Raw genomic sequence first — 21,655 nt, 5'->3', positions numbered from 1 at the left:
GTGGGGTACTGTCTGTGAAGGACGAGGTGGTGTGGGGGTCAGTGTAGAGAGTGGATGTTGTTGTGTGTGCAGGTGGGTGTTGCCTGTGTGCATGCCGATGGTGGGTCTTGTGGTGCTTGTCTTTGTCACTGTGAACCATGTCTATTGAGGTGGATAAATAGCAGTCTGACTGTGTGCTCTGGATGGGTGTGGGGAGAGGGGTATAGATTGGGCAAATGTAGCTGGAGGGGAGAGCCAAAGAAAAAGGGACAATGGCTGCCATCATCACGTAGGCCACAGGCTGAAAGGCTCTCTGCAGGCTAGGCACGGCACCTTGAATGCCCTCCAGGAACACATTGCTCTGCTGTACCGGAGCTGCCAGTCCCTGAATGGCATTCATGATGGTTGTCTGACCCACAGAGTTGGACCTCAGGAGGTCAATACCCTCCTCACTGAGGGCAGTAGGGCTGACTTGGGCACGGGCAGAGGCGCCTGCGATGAAGGAGATGCCCACCCTCCTGGGCAACTGGGTGGAGGGCAACAGGGAGGGCGGGCCGGTAAGGGGGGTAAAGGACAAGGATGGTGCTGGGCTGGTCCCAGATAGGTCCGCCCACGCCAGGGAGCTTCCATAGGAGGAGGAATCTGTAAATGATACAGATGATCCCATCTCTACTGTGGCACTCTCCTCGCCCTCTGCCCCACTGGTTCCTTCGGCTCATCTGGTGTCAGCCTCCTGGGTCCCGTGGGCTGCTGCTTCCCTACTCGTGGGTACTCCTTCCGATGCACACAAAGACAGAGGAAGAGATGGAGGGAGGGAGAGAGAGAAAGATAGTGTGGAAAGGGATCAATACCTACCAACCATTAACACAGATCAACATGTACATCTCTCCAATTCAATAATGGCATGCCATACCATTACAATGACAATGCATTTACAGAATATACACATTGTGAATTGCAGGATGCTATGCTCATAATCCAGCTATTGTGGGAACATTTGGACTTAATTAATTGACATGGCTGAAACACAGCATAGCAGCCTTGCGATTGCCAGGGCAATGTCATGCATGACATTTGAACAATAGGGTTAGACTCCAGGTACCTCCTAAAGGACTTACCACATCTACTACCATATCATAGTTGAAAAGGCTAGACCACAGAATGATAGCTGCTACAATAGATTTTGCTGTGTTATTTGTGCACACAGAGTCACATGTAGCAGAATGCCATGGTTGTTTCCCTACACATATCCTACACTCTTAGGTCAACATGTGTCAGCACTGTAAGGAGTCATATCCTGAAAACTGTCCCATTTAGGCCATCCATGTTGAGGAGCCCTGATGCCACCCTCACTATCAGTCCATGGCAGCTACTGTGCAAGAAAGAGATAGCCTTAGTCATAGTGGGAAACACATGCTGATGTGATAGCACTTACACCTCGGGTACGTTGATGCAGATGGAAGAAGCTGGTCTGACACAATGCGTATGGTGTCCACGCTCACTCAACCATCGAAATTGTCCTTTGGATATACATTGACAGTGTTGTATTGCCACACAGGACCCATTCAGAGCCTGGCAGTGTGACTGATACCCATTGTGGATGTGCATCGACCACTGATCACATGCACATCTGCCCACATGTAACGCACCCTATCCCAAACAAGGCCTATCATGCGGGAAGTGGGAGCCTGTACTTACGCCCTTTGTGGCTGCCCGGCTGCCCTCATGTGCCCATCTACCTCAGGGTAGGCCACTGCCAAAATGCAGTCCATTAGGGGGGCCTGGGTCTGACGGGCACCCCTCCCTCGTTGGGAGGACATCCCCAACTGGGCCTTTGTGGTATTCTGGGCCCAGCGTCTCAGGTCCTTCCACAGCTTTCTGCAGTTGGTGCTCTGACGGCTATGGACCCCCAGGCTCCACACTTGCGATGGCATGCCATATCCCCATCTTCTGATGGTCGCTGACCTGCCTGAGTGGCACAGACAGAAGGAAAAGTCATATAGAGGGGAAACACATCAGCAGCAGTGGTCTACTCACATCATACACATAACATGCCTACACCAATGTGTCTTCACGGCACAAACTCATGTACTACATGGCCCCTGCATGCATCCACTCCCTGTGTGGTGTGGAAATGCCTTACAGCCTCACACACCCCTATCACACAGGCCAATGGACTTGGGCTCACTTGCTCCTCTGGTGCCTCATACAACTGTCCATACAGGGGTAGGACCCCGTCTACAAGCTTCTCCAGTTCCTCCTGGGTAACGGCTGGGACCCTATCTCCTGCAGGATGTGGCATGGTGGCTTCCAGAGACAGTACACAACAGCTCACGTAGTGGGGGTCTTGCTTGCATGAGTGTCAGGAGTCAAGTGAGCTAGGTGGCAGAATATGGCGGTTACGGCCACTGTGTACATGACTGTCAATGCCGGTGGTGATCATTATTGGCCCTAGGCCCACATAGGCAGCTATGTGATCCAATGAGGAGTTGCACAGCAGTTGAGACTGCCTACCACCATGACGACATACGCTGGCGGATTTAGGTCACTTCCATCTGTCCAGTGCATGCAGGACAGGGGGCTGCCATTTTGGGCACATACGATGGTATGTAAAGTAATAATGAGTGCGTCATGGTAGGCATATGTACTGAATGCAGTGTAGGCCTATGTTCAGCCATCGTGGCTGGGCCCATGAATGTGATTATTATGCCACAGTGGTGTTGGATGGGCGGGTCTCAAATCCAGAGCATGACCAGCGGCATGGTACCTCATAGGCGGTGTAACCTTATGAGGCAGTAGCATTTGTACATAAGTGTGACGTGCTGGACTAATATGCAGCATTTACATGGTACATTGGGCATGTGATGTGTGTGACATGCTGTTGTTCAGGCCCTATAATGGACAGCTAGGATAGTTTACATCGGCCCTCTATATGGCCATAATGGTATATGACAACTATTGGGGACTGACACAAGTGTGTGCAACAAGGGTCTTGTTATGTAGCATGTGTTGAGTGGTTATCAAGTTGTAATATCTCTCCTATCAATCCTAGATACCCAGTTTTGGGGAGAATGAGGCATGCACCAGTTTACCGTCTCCTAGTGGACCTTTCAACCCTGAAGGAGTGACGCATCATCCAGACCAATTGTATGAATTGTAACACCATAATTGAACTCTGTACCCAGTTGGAGGCAGATCTATTTCCTGCTATACATAATCGCTATGCCATCCCTCCCACAGTACAGGTCTTGCATGTGCTACACTTCCTTGCATCTGGCTCTTTCCAGATTACAGCAGGTTTGGCAGCAGGGATGTCACAGTCCATGTTCAAACTTGTGTTGACAGGTGTAGTGTCTGCTTTACTGAAACACATGGACAGCTACATAAAGTTCCCGCAACATGTGGATTTTTCTACTGTTAAGGCTGACTTCTATCATGTTGGATGCATCCCCCATGTGATTAGGGCCATAGATGGCACCTGCATTGCTTTGGTCCCTCCCAGGGCCAATGAACAAGTCTATAGGAACAGGAAAAACTACTACTCCATCAATGTATAGGTGTTCTGTCTCGCGGACCAGTACATCTCCCAAGTGACGGCCAAGTATCCAGGATCTGTGCATAACTCCTTCATTCTGAAGAATAGAGATGTCCCACACATGATGGCACAACTACAGAGAAAAAGAGTGTGACTCATTTGTATGTTTGCAATGGGATATCTGTCACTGTTATGTCAGCCCTGTGCCCCTACCGGTATTGTGACAGGTCTTACCTTTGTGCACACAGGTGACTGTGGCGATCCTAACCTTTCCTGGCTGCTGGCACCAGTGAGGTACCCTACCGTAGATGGGGAACACCATTTCAATGAGACCCATAGCACGACGAGGCATGTTATTTACATTTGGGCTCCTGAAGGCCAGATTCAGGTGCCTCCACGTCTTTCTGTAGTTGCCCTCCTCTACAGTCCTCTAAAGGTATGCCAGATCATAGTTGCTTGCTGCATGCTACACAATTTGGCCCTGAGACGATAGATTCTATTACTGGCTAATGAGGCAGAGGCAGCTGGACCAGTGGCTGATGATGGGGACCTGAAAATTAATGAGGAGGCTGATGAGGACGGTGCTGCTGAATCTAGGACTGAGCTGATCACTCATTACTTCCAGTAACATACAGGTATGTTGTGTGCATATTGCCAGGTGTATAATTTCCAAATTGCTTCATGACAGTGCTGCTCATGGTGAGGTACATCATGGGAGATGTTCAGTGGACCTATTCCTCAGTGTGACTTGTGGTAGGAGACAGATAGCCTATCAGGAGCTTTGTTACTGATGAAATCTCACTGATGTGTGGTGAATACATATTGGTAGGTTGACAGTTCCTATGTACAGGCATGTGGTGTGTCATTTGTCCTGCAAGCTCCTGTGCAGACCTTTTCCCAAATGAAGATTGTGTAGTGTGTGTCACTTCCTATGAAAACTGTTGGGTGTAGCATTAATGGACATTCTCCTTCCCTAACTGTAGAAAGTGTACTTATTCACCCATTTCAGCTGTGATCTACTGCGTAATAGTCATGTGATTCCTGATCTTGTGGGTGTGACATTGTCTTCTGTTGTCCCCTGTGTATTTGCAAATCCACACTATGCACGACAACAATGTACTGCATATGTGCTGTGCCTGCCACCATGCCTACTATCCTGATGTGAGTTCCTGCCTTGGTCTATTTGCAGGTTGGATTTGTGGATCTACTCCTGTGTGTGGCTGGGCTAGTGACTCCCTTGCAGCTGGAATTTGGACCCTTTCTGGTGTAGGGTGTCACCTGCAGGGAATGGCTCCCTCTACTATCCATGTGGCATACTTTTGGTGAAGGGGAATTACCAGACATTCTATTTCACTAGGACTGACATTTGTACATGTGAGAATAAAGACACGAAGACAGTTCCTGTGTTCTATAGTGTTTATTGTGCACAAGGTGTAGAAGAGTTGATGAGTGGGGTGATGGTTGGATTAACCATCAGAGTAGGTGGCTTAGCTGTAGCGAAAACAGGTCCAGTATCAAAAGGCCATGTGAAAATGGAACACTGACATTGAACAGCCAACAGGGTATCTCAGTGTCTCACAAGGGAGAATGTCCTGAAGATGGTCACTTCCTGGCAGTGGGTTTGGTCTTGGTATGTCTGGATGGATGACCAAGTTTGTGGGGTGGTTCCTCAGCTGCAGAGGGTGGGTTGCCAGTGGCCAGCGGTTCCTCTGGCAGGGACTCCATTCCACTAGCTGAGGCTAATGTTGATGGCTCAGTTGGTATCTTGCTAGTGGAAGGGGCCTGCTGGTGGGTTGGAGGTAGCACGCAGGATGCTTGTGAGCTCCTTGAGCCCCCCCGTGCATTGAAGGCCATTGTGGCGTTGTGGGCCTGCCACTGCTGCATAGCCTCCTGGTGGTATTGCCTCTGCAGATTTTGGTTTTCCTCCTGGATTGTGAATATTTGGCCCATCTTGCCCTGGGATTTCTAGTATGCTCCCAGGACTCGGGAGATGGTTTCCTGGCAAGTTGAGTCCCTTGGGGGCCCCATTTGTTGGCCCACAGGTAGCCTCCCATGGCCCCTGAATCCCTATGCCCACTCCCAGTTTCCCCAGGACCGTCATTGTCTTGGGTGTGAGGGGTCAACTCAAGTCTCAGTACTGTGGGACACACTGTTGATTGACCAGTCTTTGGAACACAGGTTTGGGGAGCAGGCTTTGGCTGAGACGTAGATGCCAAAGGTTGGGGTGGTGGATGTGGGCAGGGTGAGGCTGGTAGTGGTGGACTGACCAGGTGTCTCAGATGAGCCAGGTAAGTTGTCTATGTCCAGACATCCTGTGGCATTGTTGTCAGTGGGGCCATCATCCTGGGGAGGGCTGGCTGTCTCTGGCATCCTCCCCATGGTGACAGTGGCAGGGGTACCTGTGAATTAAGTGGGAGAGTATCACATGGTGGAGATGTGAATGTTGGTCTCTGTGTCTGATGCATACAGTGGCTTAAGTCGATTCCCATTGATGGCAATGACAGATGCAGCACTACAGACATTGTTTGTGGGTAATGTACATTGATATGTGTAGCATGTTCCATTGAGGGTTGCTGTGTGAGGATTGCATTTCTGTAATTGCCATGTATGGGTCCTCAGGCTTAGCATCCTGTTGGTGTTGCAAATGCGATAGTTGTACATGCAGTTGTTGCACTGTGACGTGGACAGATCAGCTTTTCATGTGGATGCGCAGGTGATTTGTGGGAGTCGTAGTGTTGGTGCCTGGCAGTGCTATCCATGTAGTGGCCAGGGACTGTCTGGCCACTGTGGCTGGGTGGTAGGAGTGGCATGCAGGGGAGGGGCTGAAGGTGATGGTGTGGGAGGTGTATTGGAAGATTAGGTGACTTAGGGAGTGATTGGGTGGTGAGGTAGCATGCTGGAGGATCGAATTAGTGCTAGGGGCATGTGGGTACATTACGAGTGTCCAGTTGTCCAGATATTCCAGTCAGGCCCTCAGGATGCAAGATGTCCATGACCTTCTCCTCCCATGATGCAAACTCTGGGGGAGGAGGTGGGGACCCACCACCAGTCTTCCTCATGGCAATTTGGTGCCTGGATGCCATGGAATGCATCTTCCCCCATCAGTCGTTCCACCTCTTCCGGATGTCCTCCCTTGTGCGTGGGTGGTTGCCAACAGAGTTGACCCTGTCGACGATTCTCTGCCATAACTCCATTTTCCTGGCTATGGATGTTTGCTGGACCTGTGCTACGAGATGTTGTGGCTCTACCCTGATGATTTAATCAACCATGACTCATCGTCTGTGAAGCGTGGGTGTTTCTGACGGGACATGTGGTTGGGTTGTGATAGGGAGTGTGTTTAGTGTGCAAGGGTGCAGTGAAGGGTGCTTGGTAGGTTAGGGTGATGCTTGGTTGTGTGGGCTGGTTATTTGTGGTGTTTGTGTGCTGTGACAATGTGTGTATTGTGTCAACAGTGCAATTGTGTGGTGTGTGCTGAGTGTTGTGTGTGATTGTGCAGATGGTGTACATGTGCAATGTCTCTGGTTTGTGTGGTCCTCGCTGTTTCTGTATTTAGTTTTGCTTGCAAAGGCTTGTGGGTTGTGTGTGGGGGTGTTTTATAGTGTTGTGTGTTGGTTCGTCTAATGTGTGTGTGTGTGTCATGTGTGGGGTATTCAAGTTGCCCAATGTGGTGGTGTGTTTTGGTTTGGGTGTGTTTTTGGCCGAGGCAGTTCACACCACCATTGTTTTTCCGCTGTGCAATGACCGGTGTGCTGAGTTGTGGGTCGTAATATGGAGGGCAGTATTTGTTTGGCGCGGCGGTGCTGGTGGTGCAACCACCTCTATTCTGCCCTCGGTCATCCTGGCAGTGTTGGATTTGTGGCAGTTTTTGGGTGTAATAATTTGTGGACTCCAACACTGGCGATCTTTTGGCACCCGCATCCGCAACTGTCTTGCTGAAAGACCACCAAACTCGTAAAGAGGGCCTAGTTCTTTGTTGTACCTGGCTTTTTGACAGGGTCAACCCCAAACTTTTTGCGTCCTTCCTCCTATTTTTTCTGACCTGTTGTTGTTGGCTTTTGACCTCTGGGCACTTTACCACTGCTAACCAGTGCTAAGGTGCATATGCTCTCTGTGTAAATTGTACTATTGATTGGTTTATCCATGATTGGCTCTTTAATTTACTTATAAGTCCCTAGTAGAGTGCACTATATGTGCCTAGGGCCTGTAGATTAAATGCTACTAGTGGTCCTGCAGCACTGGTTGTGCCACCCACTTCAGTAGCCCCTTAACCTTGTCTCAGGCCTGCCATTGCAAGGCCTGTGTGTGCAGTTTCACTGTCACTTCCACTTGGCATTTAAAAGTACTTGCCAAGCCTAGAACTCGCCTTTTTCTACATATAAGTCACCTCTAATGTGTGCCCTAGGTAAACCCTACAGCAGGGTGCTGTGTGGGTAAAAGGCAGGACATGTACCTGTGTAGTTATATGTCCTGGTACTGTAAAACTCCTAAATTCGTTTTTACACTACTGTGAGGCCTGCTCCCTTCATAGGCTAACATTGGGGCTGCCCTCATACACTGTTGAGGTGGCAGCTGCTGATCTGAAAGGAGCAGGAAGGTCATATATAGTATGGCCAGAATGGTAATATAAAATCCTGCTGAATGGTGAAGTCGGATTTAATATTACTATTTTAGAAATGCCACTTTTAGAAAGTGAGCATTTCTTTGCACTTAAATCTTTCTGTGCCCTTCAATCCACGTCTGGCTAGGTTTAGTTGACAGCTCCTTGTGCATTCACTCAGACACACCCCAAACACAGGGTACTTAGCCTCACTTGCATACATCTGCATTTTGAATGGGTCTTCCTGGGCTGGGAGGGTGGAGGGCCTGCCCTCACACAAAGGACTGACACACCCCCTACTGGGACTCTGGCAGACAGGATTGAACTGAAAGGGGGCTTGGTGCATTTCTTAGACACTCTTTGAAGTCACCCCCACTTCAAAGGCACAACTTAATATAAAACAGGGCCTCTGCCCTACCTCATCAGACACTTGCTGGAGAAGAAACCTGAACCAGAACCTGCATCCCGCCAAGAAGAACTGCCTGGCTGCCTAAAGGACTCACCTGACTGCTTTCTACAAAGGACTGCTGCCTTGCTGATGCCCTGCTGCCTTGCTGAACTCTTGTCTGGCTGTAAAAGTGCTCTCCAAGGGCTTGGATAGAGCTTGCCTCCTGTTCCCAGAAGTCTCAGGACCAAAAAGACTTCTCTTTTTCACTTGGATGCTTCGTAAGCCGAAATTTGCGACGCACAGCTTGTTCCGCAGCGAGAAAAACGCTGATCGACGCGACGCCTTCGGGGCGACCGGAACTTCGACGCACGGCCTCACAAGGACAACGCCTCCCGACCTCCAGGGGAGAAATCGATGCAACGCCTGCCGTGAGAGCGAAACTTCGACGCACAGCCCCGCAGAACGACGCGCAGCCGGTAAACAAGCAGGAGAATCCACGCACAGACCCGGGACATCTGGTAATCCCTGCGATCCACAGAAAGAGACTGTCCGCGCGCCGAAAAACGACGCACAGCTTCCCCGCGTGAAAAATAACGACGCAAGTCTGTGTGTGCTGGGGAGAAATCGACGCACACACCCTTTTTCCACGTATCTCTTCTTCTGTGGCCCTCTGAGGAGATTTTCCACTCCAAACCAGGTACTTTGTGCTTAAAAGAGACTTTGTTTGCTTTTTAAAGACTTAAGACACTGTATATCACTTTTCAGTGATATCTTTACAAATTCATATTGCATCTTTGATCGTTTTGACCTGCAAATACCCAGATAAATATTATATATTTTTCTAAACACTGTGTGGTGTATTTTTGTGGTGTTATATTATGGTATTGTATGATTTATTGCACAAATGCTTTACACATTGCCTTCTAGGTTAAGCCTGACTGCTCGTGCCAAGCTACCAGAGGGTGGGCACAGGCTCATTTTGGATTGTGTGTGACTTACCTTGACTAGAGTGAGGGTTCTTGCTTGGACGGAGGGCAACCTGACTGCCAACCAAAACCCCAATTTCTAACAGTCTTGTATTAACAGATTGCAGATGCTTTGTTTTAAAATTTCAGAAACACTGCCTGTTTTACTTACAATTATATACAAATTAAACATTTCATTTTTTAACACAACATCCACTATTTATTGATTTCTCTCCACATTCTAAAGTCTGCCTCTCAAAACCTAGATTAATAATCATGCACACCTACAAACAGTTTTGACTCACTAAACCTTGTATAGAATACATTTACCAACAGTAGTGCACTCATTGACACTTCTCAAAAAAGTTCATTAAGTATATATCTAATTACCTGAACTTAGAGCATTTTCCTAAACACAGCTGAAGACACCAATTTGTCTCAGTTCCAAATTCAGTTACTTCAGTTGTTCTCCTCCAGCTCAGCAAGATCAATCAGAGCTATCTCTGGTTCTCCACCTAATCACATCACAGCAATTCTCCAACCATGCAATAAGAATGGTAACAATTGGTTGAACCTTGGCTCCTTTTTTTGTAACTTCCCCCCATAAGATCTCACAAGACTGTTGTGCGATCATAAACACCTTGGAGCAGGCTCAGTAATTGCCCTTCAGGTCTTGTGAGCCTCTCACAAAATCACACATGTCCCTGCAGCAATCATCTCTCCCTGAAGTTTATGAGCTACTCTTGCAGGGGTCTTGCACAACTGCAACAAAATTGTAGGCAAATAGGTGCATGTAGATGGAGTATCCTCTCCACTGAGACCTACCAATTACAAGACAGATGTGTGTAGTAGGGTGTGTGAGAAACACTGGCCTCTCCATACAGGCCTTTGTCTCAGATGCCAGGTGTACGTAGTAGTGTGTATGGAGGGACTGGCATTTCCATTGAGGCCCCTCCTCTTGGATGTTGGGTGTACATAGTAGGGGGTGAGTGAGCAGAGACTGGCCTTTTCTCTCAGACCTCTCTCTTACGTGAACAATGTGCATAGTAGGATATCTATATGGCTGCCCTCTCTTTCCATACCCTTTCTCAGATAACAGGAGTGCATAGTAAGGTGTGAACAAACTGCTTTCTCCTGAAGGTGGCCACCTTGGAGGATAGCAGGAGCCGGCCCTGGGGGGTGGTGATCCCCAGGGCCATTAGGTCTGCGTGCCCCCCTCCTTAATTTGTATAGGCCGGACCCAGGAAGGTGGTGGTCCCAAGGGCCGTATATGGCCCTCGCAGGTTCAAATATGTTACTGGTTTTGGAGAGGTGGTCCCTGGGGCCCAGGGTCTATGGGGCTCCCTAGCCCAAATTTAAAAGTAGCCCCAGAGAGGCAGTGGTCCCCGGGCCATCAAACTGACACAGGAGGAAGGTCTGCACTGCCCCCTCTATATTTCTATTGAAGCCCTGGGGAAGTGGTGGTCCCCAGGGCTCAAAGGAACCCAATTTGGAGGGGGTTCACGCGGCACCCCCTCTAATATTTTAAAAAACTCAGAGAGTGGTCCCAGCATTCATTGTTATGGGCAGCTCGTTCTGAACCACAGGAGCACTCCGGTCCTGTGGTACTGAGACAGCCAAAGGGAAAAAATAATTTTGGGCCAGTCATAAATCAAAGATTTGCAGTCTAAAGGTCTCCTGCATGAGTCCTTCAGGACCAAACATTCAGATAATTCTATTTTGAAATCTTAATTTCACAAAACCACTTGAATAGATTTCCACTAAATCACAAAAAAATTCTTTTTATACACACATGTGCACCCACACAGACACACAGAATACAATCCCTCTTTTCACCTTATATCAAAGGACGAGACATCACTCCCAGCAAATACAAAGCAGTGCCATTACTGCCTTTTACCCAGCTGAAGTTTCAGTTACAAAGTGCTCTTTTAATAAAAAATCACCACCATTGGCTAAATCTAAAAAAAAATATTAGACTGTCAACAGAGAAAATTTAAGCTACGTGAACTTTAGCGCTCAATATTGCCTGCCATTTTCTCCAAGTTCAATTTATTCCTACTAGTATTATAAATGTTTGAGATTCGCTGGGTTTGTTGATGATACTGAAATAAATTCAACCTTTTTGGAGACAAAAATTAATCACATTCATAGCCAATATCAAAGATCTCTCTTTCCACACCTTTTGCTAACAGACATAGGCATTTAATCGTAGTGACCATTTTGCGTGAAGCAAGGTTGAAACATATATTGCTTCCATTCTAAAGCAATTCATGACCTGAACATTTAGTGAAGCTCTGATCACTGACATTTTCAGGGCAGGCTTTAGAGCTGGTGGCGCTCGGTGCAACTGTCTTTTTTGACGCCCCTCACCCAAGGACCACCTCCTCGGATGCCCTTGCTACTTCCTGGCAAAAGTATTGCTCCATAGCCCCTCTCACATACATTTAATCTGTTTTAAAGTGCTGGTAGGGGATGACTTTACTAATCCACTCAGCTATCTCTATAAAATGCAGAACTCTTCTATGCAGCAGGCATATTAACCCTCTGTGCTTCTTTATGGTGAGTCAAAACTGCCACTGGACAAAAGGTCGATCTCTCTCTCTAGCAAAAATGTTAATCACAAGAGTTAACTTAACATTTTAATTGCTTTCTGAAGGCTGGACACACAAGCAACTGCACATGTGCTTTTAAATCGCGAGTTTTGTAAGTTAATGCTAAACACAGCACACCCCTGAGGTTAGCTCCCCCCATCCAGGTCAGCAGCTGGTGTGACCACACCTGTCACACCGCACTAAAGCCGGCCCTGTACATTTTCATTCACTGACCTGCTTCTCAATGAAGTGTTTCCAACTCCCACTCTGGGAGGCTTTTTTCGGTATCAACCATTTTTTAACTTAAGTTACTTAGATTTCCAAACAATCTCATCTATATTACATATAAAGTTACAGAGGTAGCCATGTGTAAAGTATACAGATTGACATATGTTTATATAATCAAAATCAAAATATTTTTTTTGTCAAATATGACACAATTACATATATTTATATACAAGCCAATAAGAATAAATACGGAGAAATAACACTGGTTATTTGGAACAAGTGTATTTATAAACACACTTTCACTCAGTTATTACTAAAGTGCAAAGGTCAAAGTCCCAAAATACAGTGTAGCTGGCTTGAGAGAACTGTTTATACTGTCTTTATTCTAGAATTTGTTAACAGAAGAAATAAAAACTGCAACCTTTAGTTATTGTGATTCTGACACATTACAATAATTTAACCCATGGTGCTCTGTTACATACCTTTTTTTATAACTATTTTATGTGGAAGATAGCATGGCATAAACCATAATGCAGATCCACTGATTGTAATATGCTATGGATTACCATTGTTGAAGGAGGGAAGGGGATCATGACTAACTTGAAACTAAACTTTTCATGATTAATGGCTCTCTTCACACCCAGGGGGGGAATTCATTTTAGGGCATTTCTGCCCCCTTTGGGGACAGATCAGCTTATTTTTATTAGGCCGATCTGACCCCAAAGGGGGCAGAAACCACTCAGCACCAGGGATTTTTATTTTGTTACATTTTTTACAGATGGGGAGCTACCCCTTAGGCAAGGGTTGCTCCCCTGGGGGGCATATTTATTTAAGGCCATTTATGCCCTCCTTGGGGGCAGATCGGCCTATTTCTATTAGGCCCATCTGCCCCCAGGGTGGGGGGCAGAAACCACTAGACAGCAGGGATTAGTGTGTGTGTGTTTTGTTTGGGGGGGCAGCACCTTGGGCAAATGTCGCCCACCATGGGGGCACATTACTGTTGACCATTTCTGCCCCCCTTGGGGGCAGATTGGCCTATTTTTGTAAGGCCCATGAAAGCCCACCAGAGACCTGGGAAGTTTTTTTTTTCAAAAAAAGACGGTGGTGGTATGGCCATAACCCCACCCCAGATAAATGGGGACACAGTTGTTCTGCCCACCAGTGGGCAGATGGGGCAATTACCCCCGATCCACTCTCTGGGAGGGCAGAAAGCCTACTAAATGCCGGGGAATTAAAAACAAATAAAAAATAGTGGGGTGGTGGCTACCAACCAGTATGGGCATGGTTATGCCCCCACCCCTGCTGAAGGAGGTAACAGTCTTTCAGTTCTCCCCGGCACACTAAAACATCTTATCCCACAGCAAGCAAGCGGACATTTGATTATTTGGGTTTTGGTTTCACATTTGGACTATGAGAGCTTATCTAGAACTCAAATTCGTCCCACTGGAAACGGTGAGGGCTGCACTTTTTGGACTTTGGGACGCTGCCATGTAGAAAAATCTACGAGACCTAGACACATCTGAAAATTAAACATCTGGGTGAGTCAAGGGTGGTGTGCTTCACATGCACCCGCACCATTTTCTTAACCATAATGCCCTGCAAACCTCAAACTTTGCTTGGAATCACACATTTTTCCCACATTTTTGTGATGGAACTTTCCGTATTCTGCAGGAATCCACAAAATTCCTACCACCCAGCATTATTGCATTTATACCGATAAAAATTCTGTCCTACTTGTCAGCCTAAAAATGTTATTTTTCAAACTGCCCTTTTAGACCCACTTTGATTCCTCCTCATTTTCTACATGTTTTTGGCTCTTCCTTGTTACAGGCACTTGGCCCACCTACACAAGTGAGGTATCATTTTTACCGGAAGACTGATGGTAACGTTGGGTGGTAGGAAATTTGTGCCGGTGCGGTAATCCCACACAGAAATGTGGGAAAAATTTGATTTTTAAGCTAAATTTGTGGTTTGCTGAGGATTCTGGGAAAGAAAACACTGAGGGCTCCACGCCTCCCTGGACTCCCTTGGGTGTCTGGTTTTCGGAAATGTTTGGGTTTGGTAGGTTTCCCTATATGGCTGCTGAGCCCAGGCCAAAAAAACACAGGTCCCCTGCAGAAACAGATAATTTTGTATTTGATCATTTTGATGTGTCCACATAGTGTTTTGGGGCATTTCATTTCACGGGCACTAGACCTACCCACACAAGTGAGGTACCATTTTTATTAGGGGACCTGAGGGAATTCTGGGTAGATGGAAGTTTGCGACTCCCCTTAGATTCCACAACTTTGCAGCACTGAAATGTGAGGAAAAAGTGTTTAATTGCCACATTTTGAGGTTTACTAAGGATTCAGGGTAACAGAACCTGATGAGAGCACCACAAGTTACCCCATCCTGGGTTCCCCTAGGTGTCTAGTTTTCAGAAATGTCCAGGTTTAGTAGGTTTTACTAGGTGCCGGCTGAGCTAGAGGCCAAAATCCACAGCTAGGCACTATGCAGAAAACAGGTCAAATTTCTTTGAGAAAATGTGATGTGTCCACGTTGTGTTTTGGGGCATTTCCTATCGCGGGCACTAGGCCTACCAACACAAGTTAGGTACCCTTTTTATTGGGAGACGTCGGGGAATGCTGGGTGGAAGGAAATTTGTGACTCCCCTCAGATTCCAGAACTTTCTATCACCAAAATCTGCTGAAAAAGTATTTTTTTGCCAAATTTTGAGGTTTGCAAAGGATTCTTGGTAACAGAACCTGGTGAGAGCCCCACAAGTCACTCCATCTTGGATCCCCCTAGGTGCCGGCTGAGCTAGAGGCCAAAATCCACAGCTAGGTGCTTTGCAAAAAACAGGTCTGTTTTCTTTGGGAAAATGTGATGCGTCCATGACGTGTTTTGGGGCATTTCCTGTCGTGGGCACTAGGCCTACCAACACAGGTGAGGTACCATTTTCATCGGGAGGCTTGGGGAAACGCTGGGTGGAAGGAAATTTGTGGCTACTCTCAGATTCCAGAACTTTCTATAACCGAAATGTGACGAAAAAGGGAATTTTTTGACAACTTTTGAGGTTTGCAAAGGATGCTGGGTAACAGAACCTGGTGAGATCCCATCCGCCTGAGCTAAAGGCCAAAATCCACAGCTAGGCACTTTCCCAAAAATTCTATGTAAAAATGTGATGTGTCCATTTTGCATTTTTTGTCGTGGGCTTTAGGCCTACCCTCACAAGTTGGGTACCATTTTTATCAGGAGACTTGAGGGAACACAGAATAGCAGAACGAGTGTTATTGCCCCTTGTCTTTCTCTATATTTTTTCCTTCCATATGTAAGACAGTGCGTAAAAAATACATTTATTTGAGAAATGCCATGTAATTCACATGCTAGTATGAGGACCCCTGAATTCATAGTTGTGCAAATAACCACTACTTCTCAACACCTTATCTTGTGCCTATTTTGGAAATACAAAGGTTTTCTTGATACCTATTTTTCACACTTTATATTTCACCAGATGAATTGCTGTATACCCGGTATACAATGGAAACCCATTGCAAGGAGCAGTACCTTTATTGGCTCTGGGTACCTAGAGTTTTTGAAGAACCTACAAGCCCTATATATCTCCAGCAAATGTAATGGTATATTGCTTTCGAAAACTTGACATTGAAGGAAAAAGTTACAGAGTAAAACGTGGAGAAAAATGGCTGTTTTTTTTACCTCAATTTCAATATTTTTTTATTTTAGCTGTTATTTTCTGTAGGAAAGCCTTGTAGGATCTACACAAATGACCCCTTGATGAATTGAGAATTTTGTCTACTTTTTACAAATGTTTAGCTGTCCGGGATTCACCACTGGTTTCACACCCATTTCTGTCACTAACCTAACTGGAAGGAGGCGAAAAGCACAAAAAATTGTAAAAATGGAGTACTTCCCAGCAAAATGGCAAAATGGTGTTGAAAAATGTGGTCTTCTGATTCAAGTCTGCCTGTTCCTGAAAGCTGGGAAGATGATGATTTTAGCACCGCAAACCCTTTGTTGATGCAATTTTTCAGAGAAAAAAACACAGGCCTTCTTCTGCCTTTTTCCCATTTTGTTTTAAAAAAACGAAAATGATGCTGAGTTTTGGCTAGTTTCTTGGTCTCCTCCAGGGGAACCCACAAACTCTGGGTACCTCTAGAATCCCTAGGATGTTGGTGGAAAACAAGGAAGCAAATTTGGTGTGGGTAGCTTATGTGGACAAAAAGTTATGAGGGCCTAAACACGAATTGCCCCAAGTAGCCAAAAAAAGGCCTGGCACCTGAAGGGGGAAAAGGCCTGGCAGGGAAGGGGTTAAGGATAAAATATTTTGGCAGAACGATATTGAACCTCAAAATTGTGATAGAATCTATGTTGAGAGGGAATGCCACAAAAGCACTTCACTTGAAGGTGTATCTCGGCCTCTCCTATAGTCCAAGATACACCTTCCTAGCTTCAATTTTGGTAAGAGGACCATCCCAGATTCCTCTCATACAGTACTTAGTTTGTAAAACAATAATTTCACGGATCGCTTTTATCTCAGACCCCACTTGAAAGATCACCTCAGAACTTTCTGGGAACGAGCTGAGTGAACTTTTTTCAAAAGTTCATGAAGATTCGACAAACAGCACTTAGAAGCCCACAGCCATGAAAATCTAGATTGCCGCTTCTCAGAAATGAGGGCCGGTGGGCCTCACCTGCCACCACTGGCTAAAATTAAGCAGTGAGCCTGACTGGCTGGTCAGTTGAACTGTGTGATGCACTAGGACCTGAATGGTAGAGGGCATCTGTCCAGCTGCCTAACCTTTTGAATAGACACTGTAGTTGCCCTCCGAATTGCTGGTCATCATTTTGGCTTACACCAACCAGCAACCTGTTTCTTTCTAGTGCATGCAGAGTGTGAAAATGCAGGTTTCTCACTTTCTTCTTGGATAGGACTAAGGGCCTGATTTAGATCTCGGCAAGTGGAATACTCCATCACAACCGTGACGGGTATACTGTCTGCCCTATTACGATCCCCATAGGATATAATGGGATCGTAATAGGGCAGACAGGATATCTGTCGCATTTGTGACAGAGTATTTCCCTCCAGCAAGATCTAAATCAGGCTCTAAGTCTGAAGGCCCGTTAAAGCTCTGCTGGACTGCCCTGCTGCTTTCCCTACTTGAAATTTCCCAGCCAGCTTAGGGAAACCAAGGAACCAAACCAGTACCTTGAACCTTCCTCTATCCTTCATCAGGAAACTGGAGGAGAGCTACTCAGCAATGACTTCAACATCAATTCATGTTCACAAACATCAATTGAGTCCTTCAAACCCCCATCAGAGACAAGGCTGGGTGCCAATATTACAAGGGGCAGATGAGATGGATGGTGAGTCTGATTGGCAAATACATCTCTTGCTAGACTATTTATTTGCTGCTTCCTGACCCCCAATATGTCTGATGGTCCAGCAAATAGCTGACTGGACACCCAGTTCGATTTAGAAACCATGGTGGCCTACAGAGAGCTCTGCAGGCTAGAGGGCATGTACCCTTTGTTGTGGACCAGTCTGTATTCGTCTTATTGTTTAGTAAACACATGCTCAAACACTAAGACACTGTCCCCTTCCTTTACAAGTATGAAGAATACTCCACCTAAGGTTGCTGTTGAGTGACCTTTGTGTTCTTTCGCATAAACACCAACTTGCTGCAAAGTGACTGCAATGTTTTCTTTGTTGAAGTGTCCTGTGTTAATATCAAGCATGTTCACAAACAGCTACTGTTTCCAAACCACAGTCAACAACAACAAAGGACAATGTAACTAAGTACCCTAAGTATTCTCTGTTAATGTGTCCTTTATAACTGTCACACCGGTTCTAAGTCTTCTACTGGCTTTGTGCATCTCAGTTTCAGGAATGTTCAGAGCGTCACAAAAATTACAACTTCCTGTGCGTTACACAGAGTGACCTTGTACAGACAGGGACCTTGGTTTCAGTGGTGTGTAGTTTGATTACTATTTGCTTCATAGGTTTACCAGATTCTTTGTGAAAATCCCGTTGTGACTGTGAAGTTTTCTGTTTCACCTCCACATTTGTGCAGTATGTGTTTGTTGATACTATTTTCTCATCACTGTTTACACTGTATTCCTTGGCTGGAATGCCATACTCTAATGCAACTAAATTAAACTTTGACTGCTCATCCATATCTACCCAGACAGTTAAGGAGGTTTACTGAGGTCTGCTTTACACCGTATGCCTTGTTTTTGGGAGTTCTGGTTTATTGTACCATCAGCATCTTTTCCTTTATGGGGTTAAGTGGCCCCTCCGTCCACAAGTCCCAAAGGCTAATACCGACAAGTAGTAGAGAATGATTGAAAAAACCTAAAGCTACTGCCAAATCTAACAAAATCCGTAACTAGCCAAGTCCTTTTACATTCGCATGTTACCCACTGTACTTTAAATAATACAGTATGTTCATCTTTCTGGCTGTTTAAACCTGCATGGAATGCAGAATGGATTTTGATCCATAAACATCTGCAGCACTTTGTTTTTAAGACTTATGGCCATATATGGAAGAGTGCAAAGCTGCACTTCTCTAAGAAGATGCTACTGCATATTTCATTGCATTCGATTAACGACCCAAAATGAGCTTAGAAGCTGCTGCTGGATACGAACCTAATGTAGACTATGAACATTTTCTTTTTGCCACTATGTGGTGAAACTCTGCCAAAAACGAGTTTTGAGTGGATAAAAGGCTGATTTTCCTAGGACTGGGTCTCGAGGCGTGTTTGTGTAGTCTATATCAGGTGGCTGGAGTCAGGTACCTAAAGGATTGTGCCCTTGTGCAAGTTTTGGAGACAAACATTATTCGATAGATGTTGTGGGTGCTGCAGCGTGGGATGAGATTCTAAATTTAGTGGTATATTCAGTCTTTGATCTACTGTAGAACATTTTTCTCCAAGGCTTTCTACACAACTGTGAACAATGTCCAGGTGATCCATGCAATATATATCTTTAACTGTGAATTTGTAACCTATAATGTCACCCCACTCCTGTTCTCCCATTATCTGTTCCATGACTCTCTTTTGCAGTGGCTCTTGACTGGAACGTGACATCCCCTTTTCTCGCTCACATGCTTCCTTTACCAATTTCTCACCTTCTTTCTTTCTAGACCTCTGGGTACTTTTTTTCCAAGCGTTCTCAAGTTGCTCAACGTCACCCTCCAGATGAAAATTATAGGATGTCTGGTTTCGCTAAAGTGCTTAATCCAATCAGCCTGGCATTTATCTAAGCATACCCAAGCTTTTTGCTGATTGGGCAAACGATGCACATACCTTGTCCTGTAGCAGATGAGACAGGAACACTGAAATCCTCCTCAAGCCTAAAGGACCAGGCCCTACCAACCAGAGAATACTCTGCCACTTAGCAGGGTGGAGGTAGAAAATATATAAATAAAAAGCCCTTTCTTTTTACCACCCATGTTACTTCCCTCTCTCTTACTTCTTAAGGTTACTTAATATCTCTCTGCCTTCAGCTCTCTTCTGTTTCCTTTGCAGAGTAAACGGTGCTGTTTTGAACGGTTTTGAGGAAGATGTTGGAAATCGTACCTCATTCTACTTCTTCTCCACCAACACTATGATGAATTCCTTGAGTGCCTATGGACGTGATGGATTCAAACACCCCCCTCAATCCAAGGTAACAAGTGAGGTCCCCGCGGCATTTGGCAACATAATCCCATATGCATCTTTCATGAGACTGTGCCTAGTGTTTCTCTCTTCCTCTTTCTAATTTATCTATCTGTGTGGTGCAAGACTTGATCATAAGTTGCAGGAAATGGATCCACAATAAAATACCTTGCTTTCCAGAGAAGCAGCTATCCGCTTGATCTGACACCAGGAAATTGAGTATCCAGCATAGAGAAATCAGGGAGAAATATAAAGCAGTGACATTTTGCTGAAGAAAGATTGCAAATCCTTGGCAATCTTGCATTCTAATTTGACATTTGGATTGCATGTGACAAACGGTGGGAGTTGATCTTGGGCCTTGTTTGCCTTGTATTTCAAGAGGTTGCTATTAGACATCTTGGTTGTTCTGTCGATCTTGTTGCCCACAATTCTTTGTTTGTATCCCTTATTTAAAAAAGTAATATCTAAGGGGCTTTATATTTAGTTCTGCTCTGCTGTCTCGAAGCACATTTGCCCTACCACTGCTAAGGGCCTAAAACATGAAAAACTGTGCCGAAGATCCCTCCATGCATCTATAGAGTCTTACAGGATATGGGCTGAATTAATTATTAATTCTCTCTAACACCATTTGCCTTCACGAATCAAAGATATGACATGTGACTGATTGTGGCCCATCTTTAGAAGCTACACAGAAGCACAGGATCGACAGGTGCCCGAGGGCTCCCTGCCCTGCTGGTTAACCATGGGCATCAGCTTTATCTGTCTCCAGCTCTGACACAGCTCGCCGGCTTTAAAGAGACACATCTGAATTTGTGACTGACCCTGCTTTATTTTTTTCGGTATCTGGAGTCACGAGGCCAACATGTGATCAACTGTGTGAAAGACATTCAGCTCCCCCAAGCATTTGTATGAGTTGTGACTCAGACCATTCCTCAGCCACTTTGCAGCGATCAAGAGAGCCGTCAAGAGGCCCTGGCAGGATAAGGGAAGAGATACACACTATGGTGTTATAAACAATCAACTTTCCCTGATAACTATTAAACAGCACAGTTGCTTGCCCTTATTCTGGAGTTACATACTTGTTGTGAAGAACACCACACTTACCACACTAAAACTTACATTATGAATAAATATTTGCTGAGGAGAGTGCTAATATTAACGAATTCGAAGCACACCTTTTTAGCGTTGTGTAAGTAAAACATGATACTGAGATTTTTATTTTCCCTTTTTCCCTTCCCATATTCCCCCTGACCTAGCTCAAAAGACAGCTGCTGGTTACTTTTTCTCAAGTTCTGTTGAAATATCCTCTCATTACTGCAAATTATTCAAATTGTAATTGATTTACTCCCCTACATTATGATTGTACCTTCGTGCCTTCTTCCTTCTGCTTTGCTTGATTCTTTAAAAAACCCTACAGTTTTGATGCATGTTCTTGTAGTTAACAGTGTAATCTGGTTATGAAATGACAGCTTTTGTTTGAGGAAGAGAGCTAAATGTTAACTCTTGCATGCAACTGTAGAGGGTACACTATATTTGTCACTCTTGCATCACAGTCACATAATTCCACATTCTTACCTCTAAAGACAACCGTGTTGAAGATGGAGGTCTCTGTCATGTAGCCTCCACATTGCTTAAAGACACTTCATCCAAGCCACCCACGGTCATACAAGCATTTGCAGCTAGTCCCTCATATTTTCTTTGCTAAAAGGT

At 45.6% G+C, this 21,655-nt stretch overlaps 1 protein-coding gene across 3 annotated transcripts in view; it reads left to right on the top strand.

Moving 5' to 3' along the window:
• The window catches only part of LOC138245813 (alpha-N-acetylgalactosaminide alpha-2,6-sialyltransferase 2-like), a 577,537-nt gene that overhangs the window by 285,889 nt on the left and 269,993 nt on the right, over positions 1–21,655 (top strand). For all 3 annotated transcript variants that reach the window (XM_069199748.1, XM_069199746.1, XM_069199747.1), the window contains exon 5: positions 19,817–19,955. In XM_069199748.1, the coding sequence (XP_069055849.1) occupies positions 19,817–19,955 (139 nt within the window). The remainder of the gene's footprint in view (positions 1–19,816; positions 19,956–21,655) is intronic.

The sequence above is a fragment of the Pleurodeles waltl genome, chromosome 7, assembly GCF_031143425.1.
Source record: "Pleurodeles waltl isolate 20211129_DDA chromosome 7, aPleWal1.hap1.20221129, whole genome shotgun sequence".
Taxonomy (NCBI): domain Eukaryota; kingdom Metazoa; phylum Chordata; class Amphibia; order Caudata; family Salamandridae; genus Pleurodeles; species Pleurodeles waltl.
This window is presented reverse-complemented; position numbering and strand designations above follow the sequence as displayed.